Source organism: Diceros bicornis, chromosome 17 (assembly GCF_020826845.1).
Source record: "Diceros bicornis minor isolate mBicDic1 chromosome 17, mDicBic1.mat.cur, whole genome shotgun sequence".
Lineage (NCBI taxonomy): Eukaryota > Metazoa > Chordata > Mammalia > Perissodactyla > Rhinocerotidae > Diceros > Diceros bicornis.
In genome coordinates this window covers 12,504,552-12,525,544 of record NC_080756.1, presented here as the reverse complement: position 1 = coordinate 12,525,544, position 20,993 = coordinate 12,504,552, and the positions used below count along the sequence as shown (strand labels likewise).

At 44.1% G+C, this 20,993-nt stretch overlaps 2 protein-coding genes across 2 annotated transcripts in view; one reads left to right on the top strand and one right to left on the bottom strand.

The window, feature by feature from the left end:
• The first annotated feature begins 4,484 nt into the window (after positions 1–4,484).
• Positions 4,485–9,826, top strand: COQ10A (coenzyme Q10A). The gene is made up of 5 exons (XM_058557932.1): positions 4,485–4,779; positions 5,275–5,421; positions 6,190–6,382; positions 7,077–7,178; positions 7,483–9,826. The coding sequence occupies exons 1-5, from the start codon at positions 4,676–4,678 to the stop codon at positions 7,648–7,650; spliced, it is 714 nt and encodes a 237-aa protein (XP_058413915.1). The 5' UTR covers positions 4,485–4,675; the 3' UTR covers positions 7,651–9,826.
• CS (citrate synthase) overlaps positions 8,999–20,993 on the bottom strand; it is a 24,316-nt gene continuing 12,321 nt past the window's right edge. The window contains exons 7-11 of the mRNA XM_058557930.1: positions 12,199–12,398; positions 11,501–11,630; positions 11,270–11,371; positions 10,867–11,076; positions 8,999–10,551 (exon numbers count right to left, since the gene is read on the bottom strand). Coding sequence (XP_058413913.1) covers positions 10,381–10,551; positions 10,867–11,076; positions 11,270–11,371; positions 11,501–11,630; positions 12,199–12,398 — 813 coding nt within the window. The 3' untranslated portion in view covers positions 8,999–10,380. The remainder of the gene's footprint in view (positions 10,552–10,866; positions 11,077–11,269; positions 11,372–11,500; positions 11,631–12,198; positions 12,399–20,993) is intronic.

Genomic DNA, 20,993 nt, shown 5'->3' with positions numbered 1-20,993 from the left:
CAAAGCCCCAGAGGGAGGGAAGGCGCGTATCTCTACTGGCGGTGACATGAGTTGGGTAAAAAGGAAATAGCAAAAGTGCTCAAACTGCAGAGAGAAATCCCAAGAAAGATTCTCCAGCAGCAGAAAACCCCCACAAAGAGGCTAGGACAGCTGGCAGCTTGGAGAAGGTCTCCAAGGTCAACAGAAGAGGCGCTTTTCGACTCTCTACTCCATTGCCAGGTTAAGGTGGTAAGGTGGCTACATTTTAAAAGGCTCAATGCCTTCGTCTCAGAAAAGGGTGAGGGTGCTTCCCCTCCTCCATTGAAGAGGCCAGAGAGCAGCCAATCAGGCAAGATCCGGATGGAGGCCATCCCAGGCCAGAAAGGCAAAAAGAAGGAGGAAGAAAAGAGGATATTGACAAATTGGTACAATTTATAGAAGGTGATTCAGGGTCCTGTTCAGAGCTCAGTAACTCAATATATGTGTTCTAAGAAAGGAACACATTTAGGAAGAAGTGTAGCATGTCGGCCCCCTGTCAAGGCATAGGTATAAAAGCCCTTCCTTGTTCTCCAACAATCTATGCCTCTCATTGCCTTCAATATCTTTATTCCCACTGGAAAGATACACAAGACACTGGTACCAGTGCTTTTTCCTGGAGAGAGAAACTAGGGGACAGGGAATGAGGAGTGAGAGGGAAATTTACCTGTCACTATATACCTTTAATAACTTTTTGAATTTTTATCACATTGAAAATAAAATTTACAATATTACTTAAAACTTACCTCTTCTAGGAAGTCTTCCCTGGTTAACAGGTTCTTTCCCTTTTGTTAGGTCTCCTTAACACTGTAAGTGTTAATGTAATAGTGTATGTAATACTCAGTTTACACTGTCGGACACAGTCAGGTTTAAACTGCACACCTTTGTTGCTCATTCCACCTTACATCTTTGACATTCCCTTGTCCAACATTTCAGAATGGATTTGTGTGTGTGTGTGTGTAAGGAAGATTAGCCCTGAGCTGACATCTGTTGCCAATCCTCCCCTTTTTGCTGAGGAAGATTGGCCCTGAGCTAACATCCGTGCCCATCTTCCTCTACTTTATATGGAATGCTGCCACAGCATGGCTTGATATGCGGTGCATCCGGTCCGTGCCTGGGATCTGAACCTGCAAACCCCGGGCCTCCGAAGTGGAAGGCGTGCACTTAACCGCTTCACCACCAGGCCAGCCCTCAGAATGGATTTTAAACTCCTTGTTAGCCAGAGTCTTCCAGCACAGGATTGTACATTGTTTTGGGGTTCTTTTCTATGTAAAAATGATTTTGAGCTCTTTGAAGGCAAGAGTATATATTAAATTATTCTTTGTAGCTCTAAGAACAGGAACTTAATATTTGATGATGATGACGAAGATGAGGTTGAAGAAGTAGAAACTAAAGGTAGCTGGGGATCAGATGGCTATGGGTGTTGGGACATGTTGATTTGGCTATTGGATATGATGGATCTTTCAGGAAGGGCTAAGCTAGGATATGACCCAGAGGATGGGGAGGAGGGGACTACGTGGCTTCCATTGCCTGAAATAGCTCTTGGTAACCTGAGGAATTGGAGTCAGAGGTTGAGCTGGGGTCACGTGCCTGGTTCTGGTGTGGGAGTGGAGGTGAACAAGGGAGGTTGCCAGCTGGGTTCTCTGGACAGCTGGACGAAGAAGGAAGGGCTAGATGAGTTATTTTTAATATTACTCAGAGCACAGAAAGAGGATTTCCCAGTTGGAAAAAAAGGGATATGATATACATAACACAGATACTTCCAGGGCTCAGGGAGATGCACAGGGTGGGGGAGGAGGAGGCCTGAAGTGGTGGCAAAGCCCTCTTATGCAGACAGTCCTTCTGGATTTGACTACTGACTTCATATCCGGGTAACTCTAGGCAGATGCCTGCCTGTCTTTAAGCCTCAGTTTTCATTCTTCTAAGAAATGTTGATTGAAGACTCACCATTGTGTACAGCCATATACTAACTGGTTTGGAGGTAGAAACTTAGGAGTAATGGTGTCTATTTTTGTGGCGCTTATAACTTAATAGAAGAACATATGTATACTTATGAAACAACTAGAGAATATAGGATACATGCTACTTTACCTGGCATTATGTGTTCAGAGTAATGTTGAGGGATGGGTTCAGTCAAGAGGGTCTTCCTGGAGGAGGTGCGTTTTGAGTCACTACTTAAAGGAAGTTATTGATGTAGAATGACAGGGAAATGGCAGGAAATTGGTTGTTTCAAGTACAGGGAATGCACTAGGAAAAGTTTAAATGGCAGTAATTAGCTAATCTAATTAGTAGGGGGACAACAAGCAAATTGGCTTGGCAGGCCTATTGTACCTTGGGGATTCTGCAGCAGTTAACTCGGTTAAGGAATAGCGTTAATGAGGTCACGGTACAGTCATGCATCCCAGTTAATTTCTGTCTTTTATCCAGCAAGATCCTTACTCCTCACTCTAAATGGCTGTCTCCCATGTGTGAGCCCTTAGTCAGAGAGAGTGGGGCCAGACAGGAGAGTAGGGCTGGGAAGAGTGAATCTGTCCCTCAAGGTCACATGCCCATCTGAGAGTGGCTCCAGATTATCATCTTTGAACTGGAAGGAGATACTGTATCCTGGGGGTGGGGGTGAGGGTGCTGAGGGAAAAAGAAATGTTAGGAGAAAAAAAGAAGTGAGATCATTCCCCAATTTGGGGCTTCTTGTATATACATTATGAATATAAATAAGGATAGGGCTGGCCCAGTGGCACAGTGGTTAAGTTCGCATGCTCTGCTTTGGCAGCTCGGGGTTCATGGGTTCGGATCCAAGGGTGCAGACCTATGCACCGCACATCAAGCCATGCTGTGGTGGCATCCCACATATAAAATAGAGGAAGATGGGCACAGATGGTAGCACAGGGCGAATCTTCCTCACCAAAAAATAAATAACGATAAAAATGCCTTCCTTACAAAATGTTAAATGTAAACCAGAGTTCAAGGGAAGGCTCCCGCTCCTTGAAATCCAGATAAAATGGGCTCGAACTTTAAATCAATCCATATCCAGTGGAAGTCTCAAAATTAATGGCAATCTTAAGGAGCAATGGGAGTTAGAGGATTTATATCTGTTTCCAGGCCCCTGTTTCTGGGCAAGATGTCTCTCTTCCACACCTATTAAAAGGCAACACAGTCTTTAATTATTTTATCCCACCCACCAGTCACCCACACAACACTACACAGACAAAGCTTTCCTGCATGTGGAGAGCTTGACTAAAGACTTAGAAAGAAAGTAGAGGAGGGGCTTGCACTGCAATAGCATAAACATCTTTAAATGCAACAGCAGGCACCACCATTCTTCAAATGTCCTTCCTCTACTCCACCGTCGGAGAATTTCAATGGCTCTTGTACCCACCTAGATCCAGTCTCTCTCTAATTGCTGATTTCTCTCTCCTCTCTTTTTTTCTTTTGTTCTCTCTGCTTTTATCAGGAGCGATTTTTTTCTCCTTTTATCATGATGCAAAGCAGTATATCGACATTTCTTTTTTTATATATAATTTTATTTATTTATTTTTCCCCCAAAGCCCCAGTAGATAATTGTATGTCATAGCTGCACATCCTTCTAGTTGCTGTATGTGGGATGCGGCCTCAGCATGGCGGGAGAAGCGGCCCTATATCGACATTTCGTTGCCCCGGTTCCTGCCCTTGAGGTCTCAATCTTCATCAAGTCCACACTATTCCAGACAAAGATGGTTCTCCCCTAAAAGTAAGTCTGGTTCTTCCCACCCTGACTTCTTTCTACAAGTATTAAAAGAGAAAATTGTGCGAAGTCTTAGTCCAGAACTTGGAAAGTTAATTTCCTTTTGCAAAGATGTAAATAAAGCACAGCAGTAGGCACTATGGAGGCTACAAAGATGAATAGAACTTCTAACTGCTATAAACAAGGGACAATATAATAAAGGCTGTGAGAGAGACGTTCAGGAGATCAGCAGAGGGGCCAGCCCTGGAAGCCTAGTGGTTAACTTCTGTGTGCTCTGCTTTGGCGCCTGGGCCCGGTTTCCGGGCGGGAACCTACACCACCCGTCTGTCAGTGGCCATGCTGTGGTGGCGGCTCACACAAAAAGAGGAAAATTGGCAGCAGATGGTAGTTCAGGGAGAATCTTCCTCAGCAAAAAAAAAAAAGGGGGGGGGAGGTTGTGATTTTGAATAAAAACTCATGGAAAACTTAGAAAAAAAAAGATCAGATATCTGCTGTTGACATGCCCGCGAAGTCGCCTCTGTGCTTATGCATCAGGTCCGTGACCACAGACTCGCCAAGTACAGTAGTTTGCCTGGCGACCTCGCTCCACCGGGCCATCTCTGCAGCTTCTGAGACACACTCTAGCGCCCTTTCTCGCCAGAGGTGTGAAACTACATCTCCCGACAGGCCGCGTGGTCCCCTTCCTTCTCCCTCTCCCCGTCCCGAGCCATGGCAACGGCGTGACGTGCGGGTACTTGGAGCTCCAGGAGCAGCGGTCGCGGCTTCAGTCTAGCCTACCCGGCCGCCGGGCGGGAGCAGGGCGAGAGGAGCCGCAGCTCCGCGCCGCCGCTGCGCTCGGGGGCCCTGAACCCGCCCGGCTGCCGCTTCCTGCCGCTCTTCCTCTGCGGTGAGGAGGGCGCACCGGCGTCAGAGCCGAGAGGGCCAGGCAGGGTCGCGCGCATGGCCTCGGCGGGCGCGCGGCGGCTCCCGGCCCGGACGCGCGCGGCGGCCCAGCGCTGCTGGGGCCTCCCGCTCCGCCCTCCGCGACCGCCGCGACCACTGAGGTGAGAGGAAGGCGCGGGCGACCGCGCCGGAGGAAAGGGGGTCGCCCAGGACCCCGAAGTTCCGGGGTGGAGGGTTGCAACCCTGGGATGCAGGCGCGGCTGGGGGCGGCAGCGGCCGTACCACAGGGTGTAATGTAGAGCTTTGGGGAACGCTTTTGCATGTTATTATCGAGGACAGGTCCCCGGAGTGGGTGCCCAACCTCTTCTTGCCCCTCGCGGGCCCGGGGGACTGTGATGCTTCCGGAGTCCTAGCGTTCTTCGCACTCACTCCGCTTTTTCCCATCTCCTCCCCTGGCACTGTCCTCACCCGCCCTCGACCTTTCGCACTCGTGACTGCCTGGCCGGGGAGCCTGGCGGGGCCACAGCAGGTGCTGGGGCAAAGCTTGTAAGGACGACCTTCCTCTGGGATGCGCCGCTCTTCCCCTTCACCTGGGAATGGTTGAGGAACACAAAGACAGAATAGTGACGTTGTCTCTCCTTTTCTTTTGGCCTTAGATCTCTGATGTCCTGCAGCCTCCTCTTGCCCCGGGCTGCACAGGTCTTGGCGGCTGAGGCTGGCTTACCTCCCAAACGTTCCTTCATGGGCTTTGCTGCCCCCTTCACCAACAAGCGAAAGGCTTACTCCGAGCGTAGGATCATGGGGTGAGCATCATCCCCTGTCCAGCATTCCTCTACATTCCCTTCCCCTCCAAAGAAATAACCATGTCCAGACTAGAATGTAAGGGTAGCGATAGTGGGCAAGATTCATCCCTGGCCATCCCTCTCCCTATCTTACTGATCCTTTATCCTCCCCTGCCAGCCTTCCAACCTTAATTTCCGCCTTCTTCTTGGTTGCTGTGCATGCGTGTTAAGTGAAATGTGACTAGAGTTGGACAGTATCATAAGACAACAGGGTATTATTTCTCCACTGGCCTGGCTTTTTTTATGTATTCTGAGCACAATAGCTAACACTTATGGAGCACTTGTTACTGTTAGCAGTTAAGCTGCTTAGGTATTTTACATAGATTTTCTCATTTGATCCTTTCAGCAAACCTATGAATCAGGTACTATTATTACCTCTGATTTAGAGGAAAAAATGGAGGCACAGGTAATTTACCTAGGGTTACATTGTTCGAAAGTTGTAAAGCTGGGATCTGATCACCAGTAAAATCTCTCTAAATGGTCCCTCTTAGGATCAAAATAGACAGTAAATGCACAAGCATTCTGTAAACTGCAAAACATAGAGTAACAACATCATGGAAATTTGCATGTGTGCTTTTGGAAAGTCCTTCATCCAGGCTTATTTGCAATCTCTAGTTCCTGAAGGACATGGTTAGTGGACAAAGGTATTGTGGGGAGGGCACCTACGGCAAGGAGGAACCCAACCCAGCTGGCAGTTCCTTGGCCTCTCTCTGTGATTCCTTCCCCTAGGTACTCAATGCAGGAGATGTATGAGGTAGTGTCCAATGTCCAGGAGTATCGTGAGTTTGTGCCCTGGTGTAAGAAGTCTTTGGTGGTATCCAGCCGCAAAGGTCACCTGAAGGCCCAGTTGGAGGTTGGCTTTCCACCTGTTGTGGAACGTTATACCTCTGCTGTCTCCATGGTCAAACCTCACATGGTCAAGGTGAGGCCTATCTGGGAGGGATTGATCTGCACGTTTTTTCTGTGTTCTCTAGCATTTTTTACATTTAAGGGCTACTTTGGCCTCCCTTGTAATGATTTTATCTCCATTGTCAAATACTTTCCAAATAAAATATTAGAAGGAAAGGGAGGGGGCCGGCCCCATGGCTTAGCGGTTAAGTGCGCACACTCCGCTACTGGCGGCCCCGGCTCGGATCCCAGGTGCGCACCAACGCACCGCTTCTCTGGCCATGCTGAGGCCGCATCCCACATACAGCAACTAGAAGGAGGTGCAACTATGAGGTACAACTATCTACTGGGGCTTGGGGGGGATGGGAAAGGAGGATTGGCAATAGATGTTAGCTCGGATCCCGGGCACGCACCAACGCACCCCTTCTCTGGGCATGCTGAGGCCGCATCCCACATACAGCAACTAGAAGGATGTGCAACTATGAGGTACAACTATCTACTGGGGCTTGGGGGGGGGGAAGGAGGAGGATTGGCAATAGATGTTAGCTCAGAGCCAGTCTTCCTCAGCAAAAAGAGGAGGATTAGCATGGATGTTAGCTCAGGGCTGATCTTCCTAAAAAAAAGAAGGAAAGGGAAATGGCTTTCAATTCCTTCTTATAGCCTTCTATACCTAGTACAGGTTTTATTTCATTGTAATATTGTTTAACTACCTGACTGTCCTATTCTAGGCTGTTTGCACTGACGGCAAGCTCTTCAACCACTTAGAGACCATTTGGCGATTCAGCCCTGGTATTCCTGCCTACCCCCGAACTTGCACTGTAGACTTTTCGGTGAGTCAGGAGGCCATGTAACACAGGGCTACAACTGGGTGTGGGGGCAGAGCTGAGGTACTGTGACAGAGTTATTCTTTAAGCGTAGCTAATACTTAGCATTTCCCAAGTCAATGACTTTCACAGGTCTCAGCTTGTACCAAACTTGTCCTCTGTGCTCAGTCCTAAATTAGGGCTTTTGAGGGGAATCTAAGGAACTGGAGGGGGAGGGGAAGAAAAGGCACTGAATAGTATTCTTGCATTTGGCCAGGGACTATCCAACATGGTCTTGAAGAGTTTCTGACTGTCTCTTACCCATTCCCAGATTTCCTTTGAGTTTCGTTCTCTGCTGCACTCCAAGCTGGCCGCCATGTTTTTTGATGAGGTTGTCAAACAGAATGTCGCTGCCTTTGAGCGCCGGGCAGCCACCAAGTTTGGTCCAGAAACAGCCGTCCCCCGTGAACTGATGTTCCATGAGGTGCACCAGACTTAAGGCAAAGGAGTATTCCCTAGCCTCTCCTCTACTCTCCCTCCCCACCCAATTTTCTTATTTATTTCATTTGGCTCCTGCTCCAATCTGCGAGAAGAGTCTATGTTCACAATGCTGTTCTCCCTTTCAATTCCCCAGAAACTGGCCTCTAAGCTGGCAGGAAATGCTGGGGGTATGGAAAGGAGACATGCCTAGGAAAGGGTCAGGCTCATCTTGAGAGCCCCACATGCCTGATGCCTGCCGCCTTCTCACACTGAATTATAATCAGGACTGTGTGGTTGTCTCTGGGCCCAGTCAAGGTGCCTTAGTGTCTGACCAGGGGAAGATAGCAACTTTTCTAAGGATTGAATAAACTGAGCTTTTTCCTCTAACTTAGAGGTACTGGGTAGTCAATAACTTTTGCCTGCGTAAGATGTCTGAGATCTGGCCCAAGCTTGAAGTCCATATAACCTCACTTTAAGACTATTTCCATGCTGCCTGGCTGGTGGAGCAAGGGGCTTTCTTACCATCAGTGCCATAGGGCAAGGAGAAAACAACAAACAGAGTTGTACTCTTGAGTTGTACCTTATTCTTCCACTTGGCTTGAATTTTTATAAAATTTCAATAAATTGTGACAGTGTGAATTTGGCTATTTTATATTGTTTCTTGGGGGAATAATGTAGATATAGCAGAGTAGAAGAAAGTCATGGCTTCCTTCCCTAGGGGAGTGAAGGTGCAAGAAGGCCTTCTGGACATAGTGTCCCTGCTAACTATAGTAGCACATTCTACAAGCCAAGACCTAGTACCCACTCCCTTGCCTATTTATAGACTTTTTCAGAAGGTCAGTTGCAGCAGGAGTCTCAGGAAAGAATAATCTGGTTTCAGACCTCCCATATAACTGATGCTCTCAGGACCTTATTTTGGGGGCCTGCTTAAAGGAGGCTGCAAAGAACGGGCATTCCACAGAGTACCAGAGCCCTCTAGTGGCTCAGGTCCGGAGCGAGCAGTCCTCCCCTATTTGTCCTTGATTTAGTTTGTTCCTTTCACCAGTGGGGTGGACCAGTTTCCTTAGATTACTCACATAAGCAGTTGTGAGGTCTCAGCTATCAGCTTGAGTGTTGTTCCTTACAACAAAATTAGGAAGGATGGGGGGGCTCAAGGTCAAGGACTTATCACCTTGAGGAAAGACAGACATCTCCTTTGGAAATTTCACAGGGATCCTGTCTTCTGATTAGGGTAAATGAATGCCAACCCGCCTAACGATAAAGGGATGCACAGGATAATTTATAACCCACTAAGTCCAGGATCTTTAGCTAGATTCCGTATCTCATAATAGAGATTCTTCCAGGCTTTATTTAATAGTGGGCTCAAGCATTGTTAATAAAAACATTTATTTTGCATTTTATACAGAACAACCTGAAGTCTGCATCAAGACTTGACAGTTACCCAGGGGTATACAGTGTGTCCATCTCAACAGCGTGGTTCTGGGGATTAGGGATCCACACAAACACAGGCAGGAGTTGCAAGAGAGGAAGGGGGCACAGCAGGAGTGTATTTCAATCCTTTCTCAAAGAAAAGGCAGTAGAGCATTCTGAGTCACTGAAAACCTGTGCAAATGGGGCTTCGAAAATAAACACTGTACTGTGAACTCTTGCAGAAGTGGCGGGAAAAGGACCTTGATAAATAAAGGGATATTTTCCTGTGGCAGGGGATAAGGAGGGGGACCTACTATTTTTAATGCCCTCAGCCCCAGGACTTGATATTCAAAGGAGATCATGTCCAATCTTAAATCATATGCCTGCTCAGAAAGAGGTGCTATACCCCTGGGACCAGACCATGAGGATATCATGCTGGTCATTCCTAAGACCCTTATTCTATGGCCCACAGCACAAAGCACATTAAAATAAAGGAGGGAAAAAATGGTCAGAGGGTAGTGGCTTGTGTTCTGTGGAAGTAAAAAGCTGAGTTCATGTTAAGCACTGATAAAGCCAAATGACTGGGAAAGACCACAGATCACACAGTGGTTATATACAACCTGCTGAAAGATGTCTCTACTAGGGACCAAGGGGGGTAGGTCCAGAGCCTCCTCACAGCAGGTACAGAAAATCTGGAAGGAGGTGAGTATTAAAGTAGTAGGGAACAGAACACTCCCAGATCTTAATATACATGGGATAATTAAAAAAAAAAAAAAAAAATCAAACACTAGGTGCCAGTCACAATAAATGCCATGGCCTTTTTTGGTCACCTGATAGCATAAAAAAATGTCCAGCTAACCAATAGGTCTTGCTAGGAAGTGTCTGTGTGCATGGGAGAGGGCAATGGGGCTCAGTACAGCCGACAATCCAACATGATTCCTATGGAAACAGAAGGGGCAGATTGAGGGCTGGGGAGAGTAGAACCAAAAGCTCTGAAGTGACTGCAGATTCTCTGCAAGCAGCTTTGACCCAGGGAAAGAGGAGCCAGATTCTCACTCTAGAGATGGCAGGGGGGCCAAACCTAACCCATACCACATGCATTACTCCTGGTCATCCTACTGTTGATGGGCAATTTATACCAGGCAGGGGAAAGGAGTTGGTTAGGGAAGAAGGGGTCACTTTTCATTTTTTAAAGTCTTAATTTATATTTTAACCTCAAACTTATTATCAGTGCCTCAGATACAATTTAACCTTAAGTCTTTAAAAGCCCCCTGAAACAAAACTAAAGTGTACTTTTTTTAAGCTCCTCCACTTTCCAGTGGTTAGTTTCCCCCTAGTTTTACCCTGACTTAGAGTCCACAAACTTCATCAGACCATCCGTGCTCATGGACTTGGGCCTCTCTAGAGGGAAACCTAGGGCTCGGCTCCAGATGAGCTGTGCTAGTACACCCAGTGCCCGCGACACCCCAAACAGGACTGTGTAGTAATTCATCTCCGTCATGCCATAGTACTGTAATGTAAAAGAGAAAAAAGTTTTGTTAAAGGCCCAGAGGTAGTGGCATGTACAAGTCCAGGGTGATAGAAACCTTAACCTAGTCAGCCTTAAACAGAAATGACACTGGGAAAAGTATAGCAGTTGGGATTCTGAAAAGAAAGCACCCCCTTCCTCCTGCCCACACCTCCCCCCACCATAGGCAACTTTATCAAAAGGGTAAGGAAGGAGGTATAAGAGTCCTTGCTCTGACTAGGGAGTTGATTTTGTGCATGGCAGAGAAAAGCAGGGTTTGATACAAATTAGAGGGAAAGCAGGGAAGGGAGGACTCACCTGGAGCAGCACCCCACTATGAGCATCTACATTGGGCCAAGGATTCTTGGCCTTGCCCTGCTCTAAGAGGACGCTGGGGACAATCTTGTACAGCTGAGCAACCAGCTTAAACATGGGGTCCTGAGGCAGGTGTTTCAGAGCAAACTCTCTCTGACAGGTATATCGTGGATCAGTCTTCCTTAGTACTGCATGGCCATAGCCTGGGACAACCTGCAAAGAGTGATGGGAAAAAAGCCAGCTGTATTCTCAGGTGGAAATTCTTGTCTTTTCTTCAGGGTAGACAGAGAAAGAAAAATCTCCTTCTCTAATTTAGGGACCTCTCTCATTCTTTTTTCCCTAATTCTTCCAAATTGTAGAACTTGGGTCTTGCCTTCTTTCCTAGTTGCTAAGCATCTCTGCTTACCCGTCCTGAGTTGAGTGTGTTCCAGATGTAGTCTCGTAACTTCTCATCTGACACATCTTTGCCTACTTCCTTCTGTAATTGTGTCAGCCAAACAAGTACTTCCTATGGGCAAGGTTTGGGGAATAAAAGAGTGTCAATACATATGCCAGAATTCTCGAGAACGCTAAGATCAGAAACAAAGTATGGGAGTAAGAAAAACATGGAGCAGGAAAAGAAAAAGAATAGTCTTACCTGATTTGCCAGTCCATGGAGGGGCCCCGCCAGCCCGTTCATGGCTGCTGCAAAGGACAGGTAGGGATCCGAAAGGGCACTGCCCACCAAGTGGCTGGTATGGGCACTTACATTGCCACCCTCATGGTCACTGTGGGGAAGATGGAAAGGAGAATCAAGGCCAAGAGAAAGAGGAGAAAAAAGGAGCATATTATGGAAACACTGACACTGCTGTTCTCTTGTCACATACTAGTCTAGTTATGGGCTCACACCAACCTATAGCCAGTCAGTTATCCATAAGCTCTTGTAAGAGACGTCTCAATCTCATTACCAGCCTTTGTTCACTAACCTACAGGGATGGAGAGGTTACTGGTTGATGATGCCTGTTTGCCAAGCTCTCTGACTCTCATTCCAGCTTTAATAGCAATGGCCAGAAGAGGGAGCTCCGGGAAAGCTGAAAGACCACCTAATGCGAACGGGTAGTACCTTTTCCCAGCTGGAAGCACTATTTTGTTCTTGGTGTGGTTATGGTAATTTCCCTAGATCTCTTGATCTTCTTTACTAGACCCCTTTCTTGCCTTGTATCATCCCTTATGCCATTTTTCCATCTTCTTGCTGCCTACGAACTGTTTGCAGAATATGAGAATGTTAAGGAGCTTTTCTTAAAAGTTCCCACCAATCCAGGCACCTAGGGGCTATGGTTGCTGGGTCTAGCTCACCTGTGGATGGTGAGGTACAAGCGCATGAGCTCGGTGAACTGAGCATCGGTATAGCCTAACATGTTGGTGAAATTGTGGGACCAGTCCAGCTTAGAATCAATGGCCCCAATACTGCTGCCCTCCCGGTAGAGATTCCGGTAGATCTTTGCCGCAACACAAGGCAGCTTTGCGATCAGATCCATACAGTCTTCATAAATCAACTGATGGGGAGAAGAGGAAAATGGAGGGAAAAAAAAGAAGAATTAGGAAGGAATGCTCTTTGTCTTCCATGGATTGAGCTATTTGGGTTGATGGTTATAGGTTGAGGGGTTATATATGGAGTATAACCATAACCATTTAACTGAATAACTATTATGACCCAGGCACTACACTAAGTGATTTACACATACTATCTCATGTACATTAAAACATTATTCCCAATTTTTACCACTCTACAAAGTATATACTGACCTCCATTTTACAAACGAGGGAAGTGAGGCTCATAGCATTTAGTTAAATGCCAAAGTCAGATTTTGAACCCTTATATTTTTAATCATGGTCTTTCCTCCTACATGATTTTGTACTCAATGAATATGCTAAAACATTAGGCTTTAATAATTAATTCTATATTCCATCTTGCAAAGAAAATTCACCATCTATGCCAAGGGTCAAACAGTGGCATTCAATTGTTAGTTAATAACAAAGGCTTCCATTTCTTAAGCACTTACTATATAAAAGGTACTGTGCTAGATATATTATTTGCATTTTTTAAATTTTCTTACAATAATCCCGTAGGGTAACATATCCCTCATTTTACAAATGAAGAAATTGGAGCTTGGTCAGTTTAAGTAAATTGCACAAGGTTACTCACTCAGCTAATAAGCATCATCTAGCTTAAACAATTATTAACTCATGGCCATTCCTGTTTCGTCTATATCCTTACTTACCCCTCTCACCTCCCAGATTATTTTCAGTGAATCCTAGACACCATATATTTCAACATGTAAATATTTTAAGCATGTAACTCTCAAAAGTAAAGGTCCTTCATAAACAAAATCACAAAACCATTATCCCATTGAAAAAAAATTTAACAAATCCTCAATATCATTAAATACTCAGTATTCAAATTTCCCTGATTATAAAGCCCCCTTACCTCATTTGTTTGATTCAGTACTGATAATAACCCACACTAAAATTGTTTGACATATCTCTGACATTTCTTTTAATCAATTTAAGTTCCCTCTTAAGCTTTTTTTTTTTTTTTTGCTGAGGAAGATTGCCCCTGAGCTAACATTTGTGCCCATCTTCCTCTACTTTGTATGTAGGACGCTGCCACAGCATGGCTTGAGGAGTGGTGCATAGGTCCGTGCCTGGGATCCAAACCCGTGAACCCTGGGCCACCGAAGCAGGGTGTGCGAACTTAACCACTACACCACCAGGCCGGCCCCTATGCTCTCCTTTTTTGACTTTGCAATTTTTTTTTTTTTTTTTGTGAGGAAGATCAGCCATGAGCTAACATCCATGCCAATCCTCCTCTTTTTGCTGAGGAAGACTGGCCCTGAGCTAACATCCGTGCCCATCTTCCTCTACTTTATATGGGACGCTGCCACAGCATGGCCTGACAAGTGGTGCGTTGGTGCGTGCCCGGGATCCAAAGCCAGGCCACCAGCAGCGGAGCGCGCACATTTAACCACTAAGCCACGGGGCCGGCCCTTACTTTGCAATTTATTTGCGGAAAATCAGACCAATTGTTCTGTAGAATTTCCCACAGTTTATATTTTGCTGGTTATCTACCTGTGGTGTCATTTACATGTTCTTCTGTCCATTGTATTTCCTACAAACTGATAAATCTAGAGGCTTGAGGAGATTCAGGTTCAATTTTTTTAGCAAGGCTATTTGATAAATAGTGCTATGTTCATTTATTAGAAGAAACACATAATATCTGGTTGTCTCTTTTTGTGATGTTAATAGCTCACTCAACTTTTATGTCTCAATTTTATCTTCTCAAAGGGATTTTAAGTTCCTTTAGAGAACGGACAGGGTTTTTTTGTTTGTTTTTTTATTGATGTTTTAATGGTTTTTAACATTGTGAAATTTTGGGTTGTACATTTTTGTTTGTCCATCACCATATATATGACTCCCTTCACCCCTTGTGCCCACCCCCACCGCCCCTGGTAACCACAGTACAGTTTTCTCTGTCCTTGTGTTGGTTTATATTCCACATATGAGTGAGATCATACATTGTTTGTCTTTCTCTTTCTGGCTTATTTCACTTAACATAATACCCTCCAGGCCCATCCATGTTGTTGCAAATGGGACGATTTTGTCTTTTTTTATGGCTGAGTCATATTCCATTGTATATATACACCACATTTTCTTAATCCAATTGTCAGTCGAGGGACACTTAGGTTGCTTCCACTTCTTGGCTATGGTGAATAATGCTGCAATGAACACAGGGGTGCATAAGCCTCTTTGGATTGTTGATTTCAGGTTCGTTGGATAGATTCCCAGCAGTGGGATGGCTGGGTCATAGGGCATCTCTATTTTTAATTCTTTGAGGAGTCTCCATGCCGTTTTCCATAGAGGCTGCACCAGTTTGCATTCCCACCAGCTGTGTATGAGGGTTCCTGTTTCTCCACATCCTCTCCAACACTTGTTGTTTTTTGTCTTGGTGATTACAGCCATTCTAACGGGCATGACGTGATATCTTAGTGTTGTTTTGATTTGCATTTCCCTGATGATTAATGATGTTGAACATCTTTTCATGTGCCTATTGGCCATCTGTATATCTTCTTTGGAGAAGTGTCTGTTCATTTCCTCTGCCCATTTTTTGATCAGGTTGTTTTTTTGTTGTTCAGTTGTGTGAGTTCTTTATATATTATGGAGATCAACCCCTTGTCAGATGTATGTTTTGCAAATATTCTCTCCCAGCTGGTGGGTTGTCTGTTCATCTTGATTCTGGTTTCGTTTGTCTTATAGAAGCTCTTTAATCTGATAAAGTCCCACTTGTTTATTTTCTCTTTAGTTTCCCTAGCCTGGGTAGGCATGTCATCCGAAAAGATTCCTTTATGACCAATGTCAAATAGTGTGTTGCCTATATTTTCTGCTATGAGTTTTACAGTTTCAGGTCTCACCTTCAGGTCTTTGATCCATTTTGAGTTAATTTTTGTGAATGGCAATAGAAGATGGTCCACTTTCATTCTTTTGCATGTGGCTGTCCAGTTTTCCCAACACCATTTATTGAAGAGATTTTCCTTTCTCCATTGTACGTTCTTAGCACCTTTGTCGAAAATTAGCTGTCCGTATATGTGTGGTTTTATTTCTGGGCTTTCATTTCTGTTCCATTGATCTGTGTGTCTGTTTTTGTACGAGTACCATGCTGTTTTGATTACTATTGCTTTGTAGTACGTTTTGAAGTCAGGGATTGTGATGCCTCCTGCTTTGTTCTTTTTTCTTAGGATTGCTTTAGCTATTCGGGGTCTTTTGTTGCCCCATATAAATTTTAGTATTCTTTTTTCTATTTCCATGAAGAATGTCATTGGGATTCTGATTGGGATTGCATTGAATCTGTAGATTGCTTTAGGTAATATAGACATTTTAACTATGTTTATTCTTCCAATCCACGTGCATGGGATATCTTTCCATTTCTTTATGTCATCATGGATTTCTTTCAATAATGTCTTGTAGTTCTCATTGTATAGGTCCTTCACCTCCTTGGTAAGATTTATTCCCAGGTATTTTATTCTTTTTGATGCAATTGTAAATGGTATTATCTTTTTGAGCTCTCTTTTGGTTAGTTCATTATTAGCATACAGAAATGCAACTGATTTTTGTAGATTGATTTTGTACCCTGCAACTTTGCTGTAGTTGTTGATTATTTCTAATAGTTTTCCAACAGACTCTTTAGGGTTTTCTATATATACAATCATGTCATCTGCAAATAGTGAGAGTTTCACTTCTTCGTTACCTATTTGGATTCCTTTTATTCCTTTTTCATGCCTAATTGCTCTGGCCAAAACCTCCAGTACTACGTTGAACAGGAGTGGTGAGTTTAGTGGGGTTTTAAAAAAATAACTTAAATACTTGCTGACTGATATTACATAGTGCTATCCTATCAAGCTAACTGACTAAATGCTCCTGCAGAAAGTCATGAGGTTTCAGAAGTTCTGTTGGAACAAAGAGCAAAATCTATAACCCCTACGAAGTCATCTATTACTCAAGTGCTCAGTGAATTTTGTCAATGCCACCAAGATTCAATGAAAATACTGCCAAAATTAAAAAGCTACTTGAAGCAAGAAATACTTAGCTAACACTTGCAAGTTCTCAGATTACTTACATGATAATCATACTATTAACTATACCTCCTTGCAGATTCACATCCCCCAAGGAAGTAAGTTACTTCCAGAAGCCTACATCAAGGATATGCAGTTCTAAGGGACCTGGATTCATTAGTGGAATGCCAAGAAGAACAGAATCCCAGGCTAGGCAAACTGATATCTGTGGAGTATATACTAACTTTCAATATCATTTGGAAAGTATGAATGGCCACATCATAAAGAAACTACAAAAAGGAGATTGTTTCAACTCCTACCACTGAGGATGAAGTTTATAAAGCAACAAGTATCAAACCAGGTATGACACTGTGGGATCCTTACCCTGTTTTTTGTAGTGGTCAACGCTGTGGAGTCAAAAAGAGATTAAACAAAAACAAAAGCTGACAGAGAACTCCTGCTTCTTTCTTTAATAAGCTAAGACTGAGGTGCTATTAGCTATTTGTACCAACTCATTCTTCATCTACAAAGGCTTGGAAAAAAGATGTTAAAACATGCCATCATCACAACTGTAATAAAAGTAACAAAACTAACCGTAATCAACATTGTGAGCCAGCATCTCTATTGCCAGTAAAATTCTGGCCAACCGGTGGTGCAGCGGTTAAGTTCACTCATTCTGATTCAGCGGCCCAGGGTTTGCCAGTTCAGATCCTGGGTGTGGACCTACTCACCGCTCATCAAACCATGCTGAGGTGGCGTCTCATATAAAAGAGCTACAACTCTACAACTATGATATACAACTATGTACTGGGGCTTTGGGTAGAAAAAAGAAAAAAAGAGGAAGATTGGCAACAGATGTTAGCACAGGGCCAGTCTTCCTCAAAAAATAAATAAATAAATAAAAAATAAATAAATAAAAAATTCTGGCCAAATATTTAGTTATCAATCATTATTAAGAAGACAGAAAAAGAAGGGAGCCAGTATTAATGGTGAAGAGACCCCAGAGTGAAGCAAACTCAAGTCTGAATCTGGTCTCTACCACTGACTAGCTGCATGACCTTGGCCAAGCTACTTCACTTTTCTAATCCTCAGTTTTGGATTTGGTAAAATGGGAATAAATAATATCTGTTTGGTAAAATGGGAATAAATAATATCTAACTCATAGGGTGTTCTGAGGATTAAATCAGATAATGAATATAAAGCATATAATATTTAAGCATTTTTTCAAGAGTTGTTAGGTGTTGGGATGATGATTTTATTATCAACAGCTTCAAAATCTACATATACCATGTACAGGCCTTACGAAAGATGGCATTACTAGCAAAACTTGATCTGTCAGCTACTTCACAAATTTTACTCAACTCAACAACATCTTAAGGCTACTTCACAATTAAACAGCAGGTTGCATCATAATAATCTCCCGGTCATGAGTGAAGTTATTAAATCAATCAGAAAGAGATCGAACTCTTTCAACTCAAGAGATGATACTATTTATCTAAAGTCATGTAAACTGTTAAGGAAGATGTTGTAGGCAGAAGATTATCCTCTTAAGGTATAGGTAGAAAAACAGTAAGAACTGATGATTCTGGTAAAGACTTAGATCACATACAAACTCTTTAATATAAATTTTTTAAACAGGAATAACCAGCTGAATGCTCTTATGTAATTCTTCTTAAGTAGCCCATAGGTAAATTAACCAAGACAGAGAATTGAACTGAAATAGCGTGTCTGACCTTTGAGAGGGACACAAGATGTGGCAGCAAAAGAGCATCAAGCTGCACCAAACTAAAGCAGTTACAAGTGCTAAGTTTTTCTTTTTTTTTTTTAAGATTGGCCCTGAGCTAACATCTGTTGCCAGTCTTCCTCCTTTTTTCCTTTTTTCTCCCCAAAGCCCCAAGAGATAGTTGTATGTGATAGCTGTACATCCTTCTAGTTGCTCTATGTGGGATGCTGCCTCAGCATGGCTTGATGAGCAGTATGTAGGTCCACGCCCAGGATCTGAACAGGCGAACCCCAGACCACCGAAGCAGAACGCACCAACTTAACCGCTAAATCACGGGCTGGCCCCACTAGTGCTAATTTTTATGAGTGTGAACTTATTAGACACACATCCTAAGGCTGACAAATATATCAGTATTGCTTATTAATACTCTCCTGAAGATTGGCAAAGTCCTGAAATACATGTTCACCCCAAGAAAGCCACTCTCAGATGACATCTCACAAAGAGATGATGGCAGATCAATCAATGGCTGTACACTGAAACGGAGGCAATAGCAGGCAGAGGAGAAGATTCATTGTAGTGATTCAATAAAGGACAGTGTGAAGCAATCCAACGTGTTTGGATGGCTGGGAAATATCTTACAGGCATCTATTATAAAGTAAGAAGAAGCTGTTTTCTCCCCCTCACGACAGTCAAGGCAATAGCACTGTAAGTAGTAACAAGAACTTCTGAGCGGTCAATTTCTTTTTTTTCTTTCTTTTTTTTTTTTGTGAGGAAGATCGGCCCTGAGCTAACATCTGCCAATCCTCCTCTTTTTGCAGAGGAAGACTGGCCCTGGGCTAACATCCATGCCCATCTTCCTCCACTTTATATGGGACGCCACCACAGCATGGCTTGCCAAGCGGTGCGTCGGTGCGCGCCCAGGATCCGAACCAGTGAACCCCAGGCCGCCGCAGTGGAGCGCGCGCACTTAACCGCTTGTGCCACCAGGCCGGCCCCTGAGTGGTCAATTTCTAAAAGACAAGTTTTAAAATAGAAGAACTGTTGGTCTTTTTTTTATTTTATTTTATTTATTTATTTTTTCCCCCAAAGCCCCAGTAGATAGTTGTATGTCATAGCTGCACATCCTTCTAGTTGCTGTATGTGGGATGCGGCCTCAGCATGGCGGGAGAAGCGGTGCGTCGGTGCGCGCCCGGGATCCGACCCTGGGCCGCCAGCAGCGGAGCGCGTGCACTTAACCGCTAAGCCACGGGGCCGGCCCAGAACTGTTGGTCTTGATCTAACCTTTCTTGTTACAGTGACCCACAGAGATTATCAATTACTTGAATAGCATTTAAAAAAGAAAATGAAAAGCAATATATTCAGGTTACATGACCTTCTGAACCTGCTGATGTGAGGCTTTATAAATGCTTTAAGTGCTTGTGAATGTGTATATTCTGAACCATTCCTATATCTTCCTCCTCAATGCTAACCAGACAACATTAATGGCAAACTCTCCCTCTCTCTTTCCCCCAACAACAAACACAATTCTCTGTACACAGTTGGCATTGAATAAATATTGACCAATCAAATGAAGCATTTTGCCAAAACCCCAAGGGTATTTCATCAGACCAGTGGGTCACGCTATTCTGTGCCTTGCATCACAATGAACTCTTCGGGGGCCTTCTCCTGGTCAAAGGTCATTTAGTGTAACTGCTTTGCAAAATGAAACTTTTTGGTCCTATACTACCTGTCTTGAATAAGAAACAACAGAAAATGAGATGCCCTCCTGTAAACCTAGCCAGATAACTTGTACTTTACCCAGTGTTTGTGAGTATGTGGGGTATTAGAGAGGATGAAAGGAATTATGTACTATGCACTGGGACAAACCACAACAGTCTTCTCATATTCCAACCACAGAGTTCAAACTATTTTTGTGTGTGTGTGTGTGTGTGTGTGTGTGTGTGTGTGTGTGTGTGTGAGGAAGATCAGCCCTGAGCTAACATCCATGCTAATCCTCCTCTTTTTGCTGAGGAAGACCGGCTCTGAGCTAACATCTATTGCCAATCCTCCTCCTTTTTTTCCCCAAAGCCCCAGTAGATAGTTGTATGTCATAGTTGCACATCCTTCTAGTTGCTGTATGTGGGTCGCGGCCTCAGCATGGCTGGAGAAGCAGTGTGTTGGTGCGCGCCCAGGATCCGAACCGGGGCCGCCAGTAGCGGAGCACACGCACTTAACTGCTAAGCCACGGGGCTGGCCCCACAGAGTTCAAACTATTAAGGTCACATTTCATTTTCAGAAAATAAAGCTCATTTGTTTCTGGGTCCTACTGCCAGGATACTAACCACCCTTCTGCTCCTGACAGGTATCTTGAATGGGCTAGTCTAGAACAGTGGCTGATTGCCATTAGTTCTCCTAGATTCTAGAGTTGCCTTAGCTGCCAGTCACCCAACTTCTCAAGGTTCTCGCTATAGGAAGAAGAGCAGGAGAAGGGACCTTTTGTGGCTAGGGTGAGACAACTCTGTGAAATTTTCCTAAGGGACCCTATAGTTAAATCACATCCTTTTCAATGATCCAACAGCCCTGTGTACATACCTCTATTATAGCAAGATTACTGAATTATAGTTTCTTTTTTACATGAACATCACCCTAACCAAACCAATAACCTTGGTGATAGAAAGTATGCTCCATTGATCTTTGTAATCCCAACAACTGACAAAAAGCAAGCCTACAATAAAAATTTGTTAAATGAGTTTCTGACATAACTCAGAAAAATAATTTTCCTAAAGATTCTCCATTCCTTTTTCTTCCTTCACTCTCAAGTCCTGGGTCAAGTCCTGTGAAAC